The sequence below is a fragment of the Hydra vulgaris genome, chromosome 12 (assembly GCF_038396675.1).
Source record: "Hydra vulgaris chromosome 12, alternate assembly HydraT2T_AEP".
NCBI classification, from domain to species: Eukaryota; Metazoa; Cnidaria; class Hydrozoa; order Anthoathecata; family Hydridae; genus Hydra; species Hydra vulgaris.
This window is the reverse complement of record NC_088931.1, coordinates 7,414,937-7,426,945: the sequence shown is the minus strand read 5'-3', so window position 1 is coordinate 7,426,945 and position 12,009 is coordinate 7,414,937. Positions and strand designations below refer to the sequence as shown.

The window sequence follows — 12,009 nt, the reverse complement described above, 5'->3', positions numbered from 1 at the left end:
TGGTATTAATTTTTGCTACAGATGTTATTCCTAAATTGTTATTTGCGCACATATTTTCTAATTGCTTCATTTGCATATAAAACTCTGACCATACTGTTTGTTGTTGAGTACAATCGAAGTCTTGCACAATTAAATTTATTGGTGTATTTTCTGCTAGTGAAAGGGAATTGGTTTCAAATGTAGTAATTGGATTACTAAGCAGAGACAAATTTTGTTGTGTCTCATTGTACACATTCATTTCCATTATAGAGAGAAAAAACTCTGGTGGAGGACCATCTTCTCTAAGTGCTAAAATTCCCAACTTATATCTACATTTTTGGGTTGTAGCTGGAGAATTTGGAAAAACTCCAGCATAAGTTTCTTGAACCATTGCTTGATGTTTGCAAAAAGCACCAAATTGCCCAATATAACAGGAACATAAACCTACTTCTATGTTTACTTCGTATTCTAGTTCCAGTGGTTTTGTAACACTTTTCACAGTATAACAATTACTAACACCATCAATGGGTTGAATGCAATCATGGTAGTTAATTTTAAGTCTTAAGAATTTTTTTTGATGCAGAAGGTACTCTATTATGAGCAAACACTAAAATTCTATCTTGGTAATATACCTCCCACACAAAGCATATATAATCAACAAGAGCAACAATGTTAAATGCTTTGCAACGTTGGTGAACAATGTCTTTTAGAATTCTTAGAGTAGCCTCAGAGTAATTGTTTGTATGGTGCCCTCTTGTAATAAACTTCTTTCTATCAAATGATGTCCATTCTTCTCGCCTTTAAAAAATTTTTCTGAATTGCTCAATAAATTTAACATGATTGCAATTTAGAATGTCGTTAACAGCAATGGTTAAGTCTTCCTCAGTCAAAGCATAGACTACCTATAAAATAAATTATTATTAGTGAGTCCTATATATATATATATATATATATATATATATATATATATATATATATTATATATATATTATATATATACATATATATATATATATATATATATATATATATATATATATATATATATATATATATACATATATATATAGATGTATATAGATATATTAATATATATATATATATATAATATATACATATATATAAAGTATATATATAAATATAAAGTATGTATATATGTATGTATGTATATATTTATATATATACAAATATAATTAAAGGGTTTTTTATTATAAAATAAAAAAAATACCTTTCTAAATAGGTTCACAAGTATTTGCCTATCTTTAGCATGAACACTGTTTTTGATTTTCAAAAGCCAGTGTCACTCAGCCTGTGCTACATGAAACTGACAAAGTAACTGATGAGTACCTGGCCATACCACTTTTATAGCATCTTTCTCAGCTTTACTGTCGTCAGTCATTGCTAAATCTGGATACTATAAAAAAACAAACAATTTCATTTTTATTTTTTTAAATTAATTTACTTCCAACAATTGTGTCAAAAACTTTACTAAAATCTATAGACTTTTTTATAAAACCTGTAGACTTTTAAAATATTTTATAATTGATAATTGTAACAAAGAAAACAACAATTAATGCTTATATAATACTGTTAAATAATCTACCGATTGTCCTCCAAATAATCCAGCATATGTTTCTTTAAGTAGACTAAATGCAAGTGTGTAGGAAGCTGTACATTGTCCATTATATATCAAAACACTTAACGGAACTGCACCTGCTGATGTTGCTGTAAAGACAACTGTTGTTGTGGAGCATGTAGAGTCAACGCTACTTGTAGAATCAATGAAAACTATTTCTCTAGAAGTTTTTATTTTCTGGGCACGACGCATTATTGGTGTTGCTATAACAACTGCCTAAAGGTCACCTTAAGTTTTGATATGAACTTCATGTCCTTAAAAAAAGTTTATGTTAAAAATATTACAATTATTTTATGATAACATAATCTTATGTATTTATTTAAATGTATAGTTATTGGTAGAGGTCTTCTCGCAACCTCATTGTTTTGAATTTATAGTTTTAAGTTTTTCATATTTATTTAGAAAAAATTACTAATAAATGGAAATTTGTACCAAAATATTGATATACATATATTTTTAGGGTAATGTTACTTATGTTTAATTAACTTAAATATCATTTATACTTTTAGTCTTCAGTGTTTTCTATTTTTATATTAAAATTTTAAAAATAATATATTATTAATATATTATTTTTAAATTTTTTTTTCTATGTTTGTTATATAAAGGAATATTGTTTAGAAAATTGTTATGAATAGTATTAAAAAAGACAACAGGAAAAAAATCTTTTGTTCAGCTTTTTTATGAAAACTTTTCAAAACTCAGCTATAAAATTGCATCAAACTTTTTATTTTTTTTTTCCCATACATTTATATCTATATCACAGGAGGATTAACTTAAATACTTTCTTGCTATCTATGCTTTGAATTATTGTTGTTGTAACTTGTAAACATTTTTATTTGTTATACAGGAATAAATATTAAAGTATTCAAAAAATGAAAACTAAGTTTTCCTTATTATTTGGAACAAGGTCTTTTAATCCAAATTGTAAAGCAGAAGCAGTATTTGCAAAAAAGCACACAAATGCAAAAAACAGACATGATAACATTATAAGATAAGGGTGTAAGAGGGCAGTGTTTCGTTAAATCAGGACTTTCCCCTTGATTAAAGATTGATAAACAATAAATTGACACCTGGATAGTAAAACAAAGACAGGGAAAGAACGGCAATACTGCTTAATATTATTAGAAGAGAATTCAATTGTACGCTTCGTGAAAAATAAAAATAGATGCTTGCAAGGTATCAATAAAGCACCATTGACCAAATAATGTTAGATACATTGAAAATAAGACATTACACCTACAAAAAGTTGAGTGGAGGGCAAAAATATTAGCCACTATCACCTGCTGCAAAATTGGCATTAAAGAATCAACAGTATGTTTTTAAATAGCTTCAATTTTTAGTATCTAAAGCACTCATATAGCTGAATTCTATTTACACAAACTTAATAAATTTTTTTTTTTATCTTATGATCTGTTTGCATAATTTTTTTAGATTTCGGTTTTCATTTTGGTTATGATTTCATGCAAAAGATGATAATTTAACAATCAAAGGCCAGGGACAAGTCTCAATCAACAGAGCCTTAAATTTTACAAGGAAAATGGTTCGCAATCACTAAGGTTTGTTTTTTTATTGAAAAGATATTACGTCATGTTTCTAGAGAATACGTATTTACCTTACCTTTTGTATTATAATAATGTGTTTCTCATTAATGCTCTTTCCTCCCTTTTAAAGTGTAAATAGGTATAACTGATTTAATCAGTTAAATTTTAGATGCACTAGCAGAGCAACTTCTTGCAGCTGCAGTTATGACAGAAGCAGAGCAAACTGAAGAAGAGATTTGGAAAGTAAATATTGACACCACAAGAGTTTTTAATAATGATGCAATTCGTCAATTCATTCACTATGATGTTGATGGAACTTCTTTTGGTTTAGTCTATGCTGCGAAAGGAGATCAATGTAAAAAAATGCAAACAAAAAACAGAATTTGTTAGCATCCATTCCTTCATGTCATTCTCAGGTTTGTTTTTATTTTAATTTTCAATATTTACTAACTTAATGCAGCATAGGCAGCTGTAAAACCTCTTATAATCTACATTTTCTGTAAAATTTCCTTTCATTAAAAATTGCTTTAACTTAGGTTCACTAAATATTTAACTACATTAAAAGTAAAAGTAATAAAACTGTGCTGCTTAGTAACTTTTTAAACTAACTTAAACTGAAATAATATTACTAATAAAGCTACACCTTACAATTCCAGGAAAGGTCTGTATGTGTTAAATGATATTTTGCAATGTACGTATAACAACCCTGATGTTATCTAATGAATCAGCAGCCAACATTAAAACATCTACATTCAATCTACAATCTAAATCAACAATCAAAAAAACCTCTTCAAAACATGGCGTATCAGATGGCCATACACTTTTAGCTGCTGTTAAAGAATTCGATGAGTACTTGAAAGAGAACAAGATTTAAAGAATTGTTGTCCTATTAATAAATGGAGACAGTTTGAGATTTGATTATCATGTTATGTCATTCCTTCAATCAAAATGAATGACTAATTATTAGACCTGGTAAACAAAAGTATTTATCACGGATATAGAAAGACAAAATGTTTACTGAGGCAAATGCGTTAAACAAAGAAGCATTCATGCTTATTTTAGCGAATATATAGGGGTTAAATTGGCAACAAAACCCTCTATATATAACCAATTAAGCTTTGAGCATTGTATTCATGCAACAGGATAGAGCAAAAAATCGTATGGAGACTATGGAGATTAAAAAAGTCTACATCTAAATCTATCAATCAAATCGACACAAATAACTCAAGTGCATGATAATCAAGAATGCTGAAGATGTTTTGAGTTTAGTTGAAGACATAAATAAAATGAAAGAACAAAAACTTCGAAAACAACTGCAAAATGCAGGAAAAAAAAAGAAGAAGAAAAGAAAGTCTTTGTTAAATGTACTGAAAACATTTGTAAAGTAAAAAAGTTGAGAAAATGCCCAAAATGCCACAATATTTAGAAATGCCAATGCAGCAAGTTAGCATGGCGTGTTGATGCAAAAAAAAACTTACAATGATTTTTCCTGCTACAGCTTTGCAAAGAATACTGACAAATCGAACAAATAGCTTATTTAACGCAGATAGTGATTTAGAGAGCAATGAAAAATTTATGAATATTGAGTTATTGTATAACTCAAACATTCTTCTAATGCTTCATTTATAATGTCATGTTATAATCAAAGGACAGTCAAGAGCTTATAAAAAAGTCAAGATAGCTAACTGACAAAGCTAACATTTGCATTTTTAAAAGTATTGTTAGATTTAATATTGTTAGACTGAAAAAGTTGCTATAAAAAAAAAGAGAAAATATTCGAAAATACTCAAAAAAGTTTTTTTATTTTTAAATAGGCCTGGCTATAAGTTGTAGCCAGGTCGGGTGGTTTTTTAGAGTGCTTTAGTTTTTGCGGTGCATATACCTGTAAGGACACTGCCTAAACATTAACAAATTAAAACCCGCAAAAAAAATTCAAGCTAAGTAACATTTTTCAATAGCCTCCATTCCCCAAGCGACAGGCAAAAAGGTAAGGATATCACTTGCAAAAAGTTTTAATTACATTATTTTATTTTTAGTTACTTAAAGTTTAATTTTATTATCTTTTATTCTTTAATTCCAGTGAATTGGTTTAAAAAATTAATAATAACAAACTTTTTAGCACTAGATAAGACTTTTTTTTGTCAAGTACCCTAACAAATAAACCTACCTTGTTTTTTGTAAAATTCCGTTTCGATAAAAGATCTTAGTTTACCAATAGGATCTGTGACTGCGCCGTAATTTTCCGCCGTATACATGCGATGCCAATAATAAACTTGATTTAGTGTAGGATTTTCTCTAGCATCTGCTGTCTTTTGCTTGCTAGCTATACCATATTTAATCGAAAGTTTTTTTCGATGAATACGTCGCGCCTCGCCTGGTGTCATATCATTAGAGAAATATTCGTTAAAAGTTTCCTAAAATGTTAAAAACTCGAATTCACTTATTTCTGGTTTCAAACGTTTATCTATTAAATTATCTATTAAAACTTATATTTCATAGTTAACTATTTGCCTCTATTACATGTTTTTTTAAACAGCATTTTTACAAATAGTTTTAATAACGTAAAGATTTCACTATCGGAATGCTCCAAATTTAAGAAACTTCAGACCGCTCCTTAAAAAGTGTTTCCTATATATATTATATTCATATATAAGTATTTCATATATAGTATATAGCAGGTTACCTGTAATCCATTGTCGTAAGGTTACCTGTAATCCATTGTCGCTTTGAAGAAAACGTAGTGCATCAACTGAAAAAAAATCCTTGATAAATTATTTGAAAAAAAGAATTACTTTGACTAACAATTTTTGGTAACGCATTTTAGTGTAACTATGATTACTTTGAAATATGCTAACGGAAAATAACTCGCCTCTTGGAATGAAGATTTCGTTGAATAATGAGTTTCGTGTTGTTTGCAGCTCCAAATTTTTCCATCCATTCCTCGGCTGTTTTATCCGAACTAACACTAATTCTTATATAAGAAAATTTTCAGTCTGAAGAACAACTTCAGTTATATAGTCGTCTGGATAAATAAAATTCATCGTTGTAAATTTTTCTGTAACTAAAGTTTAGAATCATATATAAAATAAATTTTTTTATTAACTTATAGGTGATCAATCTTAAAAAGAATATTGTATACAAAAACTTAAAAAAACTTTATTTAATGAATAAGCTGTATTTCGTTAATAAGTGTGCACACGTAAAAAACGTCCGTAAGACGTCGCAAATATGACATTTGCGACGTCTTGTGAACGTTTTTTAAGACACTTGTCTTAAAAAACGTTTTTATTGTTAAACGAGTTAATAAAATTTAAAAAATAAGGAACTAATTTTTTTATTATTAAATGCGGAAAACATAGTATTATTGCTTCAACAAAAAGTGGCTTAAAATTTGATCTTTTAATGATAAGATTTGTTAATAACGAATCATTATGTTCTAAAAATCAGTTCTAATCGTCAGGTTGGTATTTTTTTACTGAATTAATGTTAGGTTTTTGAGCTATTTTAAAGTACTTATATTACCAAGTGGTCTGGGTAATATGAGCTCTTTAGCTACTTTTTTAAAACCTTTGTGTTTTTGTTAAAAAAACTTCGGGTGCAAACATCTAAGTGGATCATGAGTAGGGATCCCTAAAAATTGTTTATTTGTAAAAATTTTGGATCCAGCATAATAATTTTTGAAAATAGTCTAATTTTCGCTTAAGGTGCTCATAATACCCTAATCTATCCTACATAAATATCTTAAAATTACATCAATATTAAAGATTGAAATTTTGCACAATGTTAGTATACTAGTGTAACTTGTGCCTGAACCAAAAATATTTAAAAAGAATTTAAATGATCTAAAATGGCAGACTTAATAGTAAAAAAATATATATATTTAGCGATAAACCACTCAGTTAATTGGGTAATTGCAAATCAATTTATTTTATTTTAGGATCAGGCACTAAAAACTTGAATAATGAACATATCCTGAAAATTTGAAGCTAAGATAATGATTTTTTTTATTGAGATATTGTTTTCCTACAGCTACTCGTGAAAAAAAAAGAAACTGAAAAAAATCAATTTTAAAATTAGGTCATGTACACTACCCAGTTAAATCACCAAAATTAATGTAAAATCATGTACACTACTCAGTTAAATCACCGAAATTATGAACGCTACTCAGTTAAATCACCCTTAACCAGGCCAGCACTTAACATGTTGCCCATATTGTGCAATATTCAAAAAGCGCTTCAATATTTTATTAAGTATGCCATCATATATATTGTATGATTAACACATACACTATATGGAAACTGCAAAGGAGCATGTAAAGTATTTTCACATTTGCAATGTGAGAATACATTACATGTACAATACAATAGCCATATCTATATTGTTTTTATTAATAGCTAAAAATACATTTTATGTAAAAAAAAATATAGAGATAAAAAATATAGAGATAAATAAATATAAAAAACAGTTAAAAATTTATAAAATAACTTTTATCAATATTTTCTAATAAATGATTAAAGTCAATAGAATTAATAAATTATTTTTACAAATGTTATTAACAGAAAAAGGAAAACACTGAAAAAAATATAACATTTTTGTATGTTCATTTAAACACAGAAGAATACATTACTATAATACGAAATAATATAAAACAGAGTAAAATTTTTTAAATAATTTACAATTTTTATTAATTTATTTTCACAAAGTATTTAAAAAATTTTTTAATATATAATTATTTCATAAGATCTGAATCTATTGAGATAATATCAAGATTACTTAGTCGGTTCTGCACCATGATTTTCACAAATTAGATTTTAATTTGAGTTTCGAAAGTGAAGATAAACAAGTGTTGCTATTTGATAACAAAAAACAAAATCCTGACATTATTGAATGTCAAATAGTAGTAGTAATAGCCACCATAAAAGCAAATAAACAACTCTTGAAGTTAACCGATAGATGTCACTGTTTTTGGTTACAATCACATACATGTAGCAAAGGATACAATTATAATTGATAATATATCATGATATAAATAATAGTCACAATTTTTGTTTTTATTGAAATGTTATAACTGACAGTTGGTATCTGAAAACAAAAATTATACTTAAATCATATAGTCAATATAATATAATACCATATACTATATAAATTAAAATATATTTATATAAATTAAAATATATTTATATAAATTAAAATTGTGAAATTTTTTACATTAAGGATATTTAAAAATAGTAAATACTATGCAAGTAAATTAAACACATGACAAAAATCAAAAATAATAATTAAAGAGGGACAATAAAAGGAGTATTATAAAAGGGTATATAAAAATATGAATATTATTAATAATAATATTAATTATGAAAATAATAAAAGCATATTTTGGAAAAAATATACCTTTAATAATAATAATAATAAATATAATGAGAATAATAAAATTTAATTTAAGAAAAATAAAATAACAAATGAAATAAATAATACTTTAGTTATTAATATTAAACGTATAATAAAAAATGACAAAAATTAGATAAATATTAGTTCAGAGAAATAACAAACAGTTGCAGAAAGGCGTTAGTTTTTAAAATAGATAAAAGTAAAAAAAAACTTCATGTTACTAGCTATCTTTAGAATGTACAAAAAAATCTAAGATTGTAATTAGTTAATTAAATAAATTTTAATACTAAATAATTTATACTCTGTGAAACATGGTACAAGCACAATTTTATGGTCAATGCCTTAGTTAAAGCAAATCTTAGTGCCAAATAAAGTTACAGCATCCATAAAGAAATTATATAACTGAAATTGACACTAAAATGCTCAGATTGCAGTTGAAAAGTTGGTCATAATTGACCAACATCTGCCAAACTATTTTCATCTGTCTGGTGCAAGAAAAACAAAAAAAGATCAGCCTTAAAGCAAATAAGAGGAAAATAATATCAAGGTTTCTAAAAGTAGTGTAAATCTTTTTAATTAAGGTTTTATTTTTTTGGAACAAGCAAGTAACTACTGTTGTATAGTTAAAAAAACAAAATTGTTCATCAGTTGAATAGGCCAAGGACCCCCGACATTTGTTACAGCCTAATATAAACTCCAGTAGGTGCAAAACATATGCATCAGAATAGCTACATATGCACATATGTAGCTATTCTGATGAGTTATTGCAAAGGAGATCAAAAGTCTTGTCAGATGGAGCTATGATTAATATTGTATTTTTTTGATTTTCCAAGAATTCAAATGGAAATTAAAACTGTAAGACGTAAAAGATTAGACGTAAAAGATCAAAAAGATGCCCAAATAAAAAATAAAACAATCAAAATAATAACAAGAAAATGAATAAATAACACCAGTAATTGTAAACTGTTTACAATTACTGTTTTAAAAATAATAATAGTAAAATAACGTTGATGGCAAAAAAAAAAAAGAAATCAATGTAGATGCAAGAATCAAAATTTAAAAATATTATTTATATAATACTTAATTTACTTTTATGCTTAACATAAAACTAATCTAAAATTATTTTATGTAATTAAAACTATAACTTTTCTGTCAGTGCATAACTATCCGACTGTTGTTTTGAAATTAATATTTGTTTATTAGAAACTAATTTTCTTACTATTGTGAACATTTTTAATTTATTATCATTACTATCTTTATTAATTGAAATTTATTATTTCAAAAAGGTGGCCACACTTTTTTTCTGAGTTAAAAAATTAAAAGATTTACGGAGATTTTAAAGGAAAACTTGGAAAAACGAAAAAAAAAATTAGTATTATTTAGGAGGATTTAAACATTTTTTAAATTATTATTATCATTAATAATAAAATAAACTATAATCATATTATCAAATACAACAATCATACCTGACAGATTGATCAAAGCATACTTCACTTAAAAATTTATTTTAATGATTAGAATAACTTTTTAAGCAAACTCTTCTTTTATTTTAATAGGATTAAGTTAATTTCATCAAAGATAGGCTTTAAAAACTTGGTGAGAATAAAAATTCACTATGAATATTTTTTTTTGTAGATTTCTTTGGATTAATTAATTCATCATTTGGATTTTTACAAAAAATAACTTCGTCACGAAAAAAACACTCGTCAAGATTTCACTAGACTTACTGTCTTGAAAAACAAAAAGAAACATTCCGCTCGAAAACAACTTGTTTAACTGCACTGTTTATTACGAAATTCTGATATAGTATATATTTTGTATTTTTAAACTAACGCGCGCATGCCTCTCTTTCAAAACCAACGAATCAGATTGCGCTATTCTAAGGTTATTCTGAGCCTGTATAGGGTTTCAAAATATGCGGCCCGGATTTACCCCATTTGGGGCCCTAGGCAGATTCAAATTTTATAATGATATATTAATCCTTTATTCAAGAATCAAGAATATACTTTTAAAAGCAACTTCAATTATTGACACTCAATCAAATTTAAAAAATGGACTTCGATATGTGAAAGTATGTTTTATTTTCAAATTTTACATTAACTTTTTTCAACACTTTTCCTTAGCAAATTCTTCAATCAATTCGTCGAAATCAATTTTTTTCATCAAATCTACATTACTTGATAGCAATGAAAAACTATTTAATGTATTTTGTATCATAGTTGATCTTAAATAATTTATCGTAAGTCTTAACGTTGAAAAACTTTGTTCTCCAGAACAGTTAGTGAGCATCAAACATAAATAGATTCTTAAAATTGTTTCGGAATTCGGAAACACAATTTTCATTTTTTTTCTTTAATAATTTTATATAATGATAAATGACTTATAGGTAAATCTTCACTTTTGCAAGTTAACTTAATATAATTATGCAAATGAATTAGTTCATTATACAAAGCTTCATCAATGTCTTCATAGTATTGCTCCATAATTTTTTGGACGGAAGGTGTCTGGAAGCAACTTTTTCGCTTCTGCTTCAATGACATTATAATCGCTAACTAATTTATCAAAAAAATCACCAAGAGATGAGTATAAATTCGAGCAAGTGTGTGGGGTAATTTTTGAATCTTGTAGACATTTTGAAACTAAGTTTATTCGACTCAGGACGGTGTTCCAAAAAACTGTTTGTAATGCAAATTCAAATTCGTCCATCTTTCCAATCAGATTATGTGCCTCCGCTCTCGAATTCGAAAACATAAATCTTCCGCGATTTCATTCAAAGAATCTTCTATGTCTTCGTAGTTACGATATATTCTATTCATAGAGTCTGCACAAGCACTCCATTGGGTTTTAGACAGATTTAACAGACCTATCCGAAAATTTCTCCAGAACAGCCCATCGTTTGGTTGATGACGAAAAAAAGTTATATATTTGTTAAACTATTCCGAAAAAATTAATTGACTCTATACAACAATCAACACCAGATGAACCCACTAAATTCAATGAATGTCCAGCACACGGCAAAAAGGTGGCCAACTTGTTGATATTCAAAATTTTCGTCTTCATACCTTTATATTTTCCAGAAATGTTTGGCGTGTTGTTATATGATTGTGATCTACAGTTGGATATGTCCGAGCTGAGAGTTGAATCCAAAAAATTGATGGTTACTTCAGCTAATTTCTCACCCGAGTGATCCTCAACTTGCACAAAATTGATAAATCTTTCAATTGGTTCAAATTTTGTATCATCAACATATCTCAAGATAATATAAAGCTGATCTTTGTGACTAATGTCTGGTGTAGAATCGACGGATAAACCAAAATATTTTGAAATTTTTACTTCGTTGCAAATCGACTGTAAAACTTTCTTGGCCATCAGTGCAACGAGTTCGTCACAAATAGTCTTTGATAAATAATTAGTTTTTCCAGATCCAACATTTCCATAATTTTTCACATGTTCAGATAGAAAAGG

At 27.0% G+C, this 12,009-nt stretch overlaps 1 protein-coding gene and 1 long non-coding RNA gene across 2 annotated transcripts; one reads left to right on the top strand and one right to left on the bottom strand.

Moving 5' to 3' along the window:
• Positions 1 to 1,225: 1,225 nt before the first annotated feature.
• On the bottom strand, positions 1,226 to 1,964 carry LOC136087826 (uncharacterized). The gene is made up of 2 exons (XM_065811399.1): positions 1,583 to 1,964; positions 1,226 to 1,393 (listed from the first exon to the last, which is right to left on the bottom strand). Exons 1-2 carry the CDS (start codon positions 1,805 to 1,807, stop codon positions 1,280 to 1,282), a joined length of 339 nt encoding a protein of 112 aa, XP_065667471.1. The 5' UTR covers positions 1,808 to 1,964; the 3' UTR covers positions 1,226 to 1,279.
• Positions 1,965 to 2,364: 400 nt separating this feature from the next.
• LOC136087827 (uncharacterized) lies at positions 2,365 to 4,575 on the top strand. The gene is made up of 4 exons (XR_010642112.1): positions 2,365 to 2,926; positions 3,047 to 3,171; positions 3,326 to 3,572; positions 3,813 to 4,575. It is a non-coding gene; the product is annotated as an uncharacterized LOC136087827 (long non-coding RNA).
• Positions 4,576 to 12,009: the final 7,434 nt, after the last annotated feature.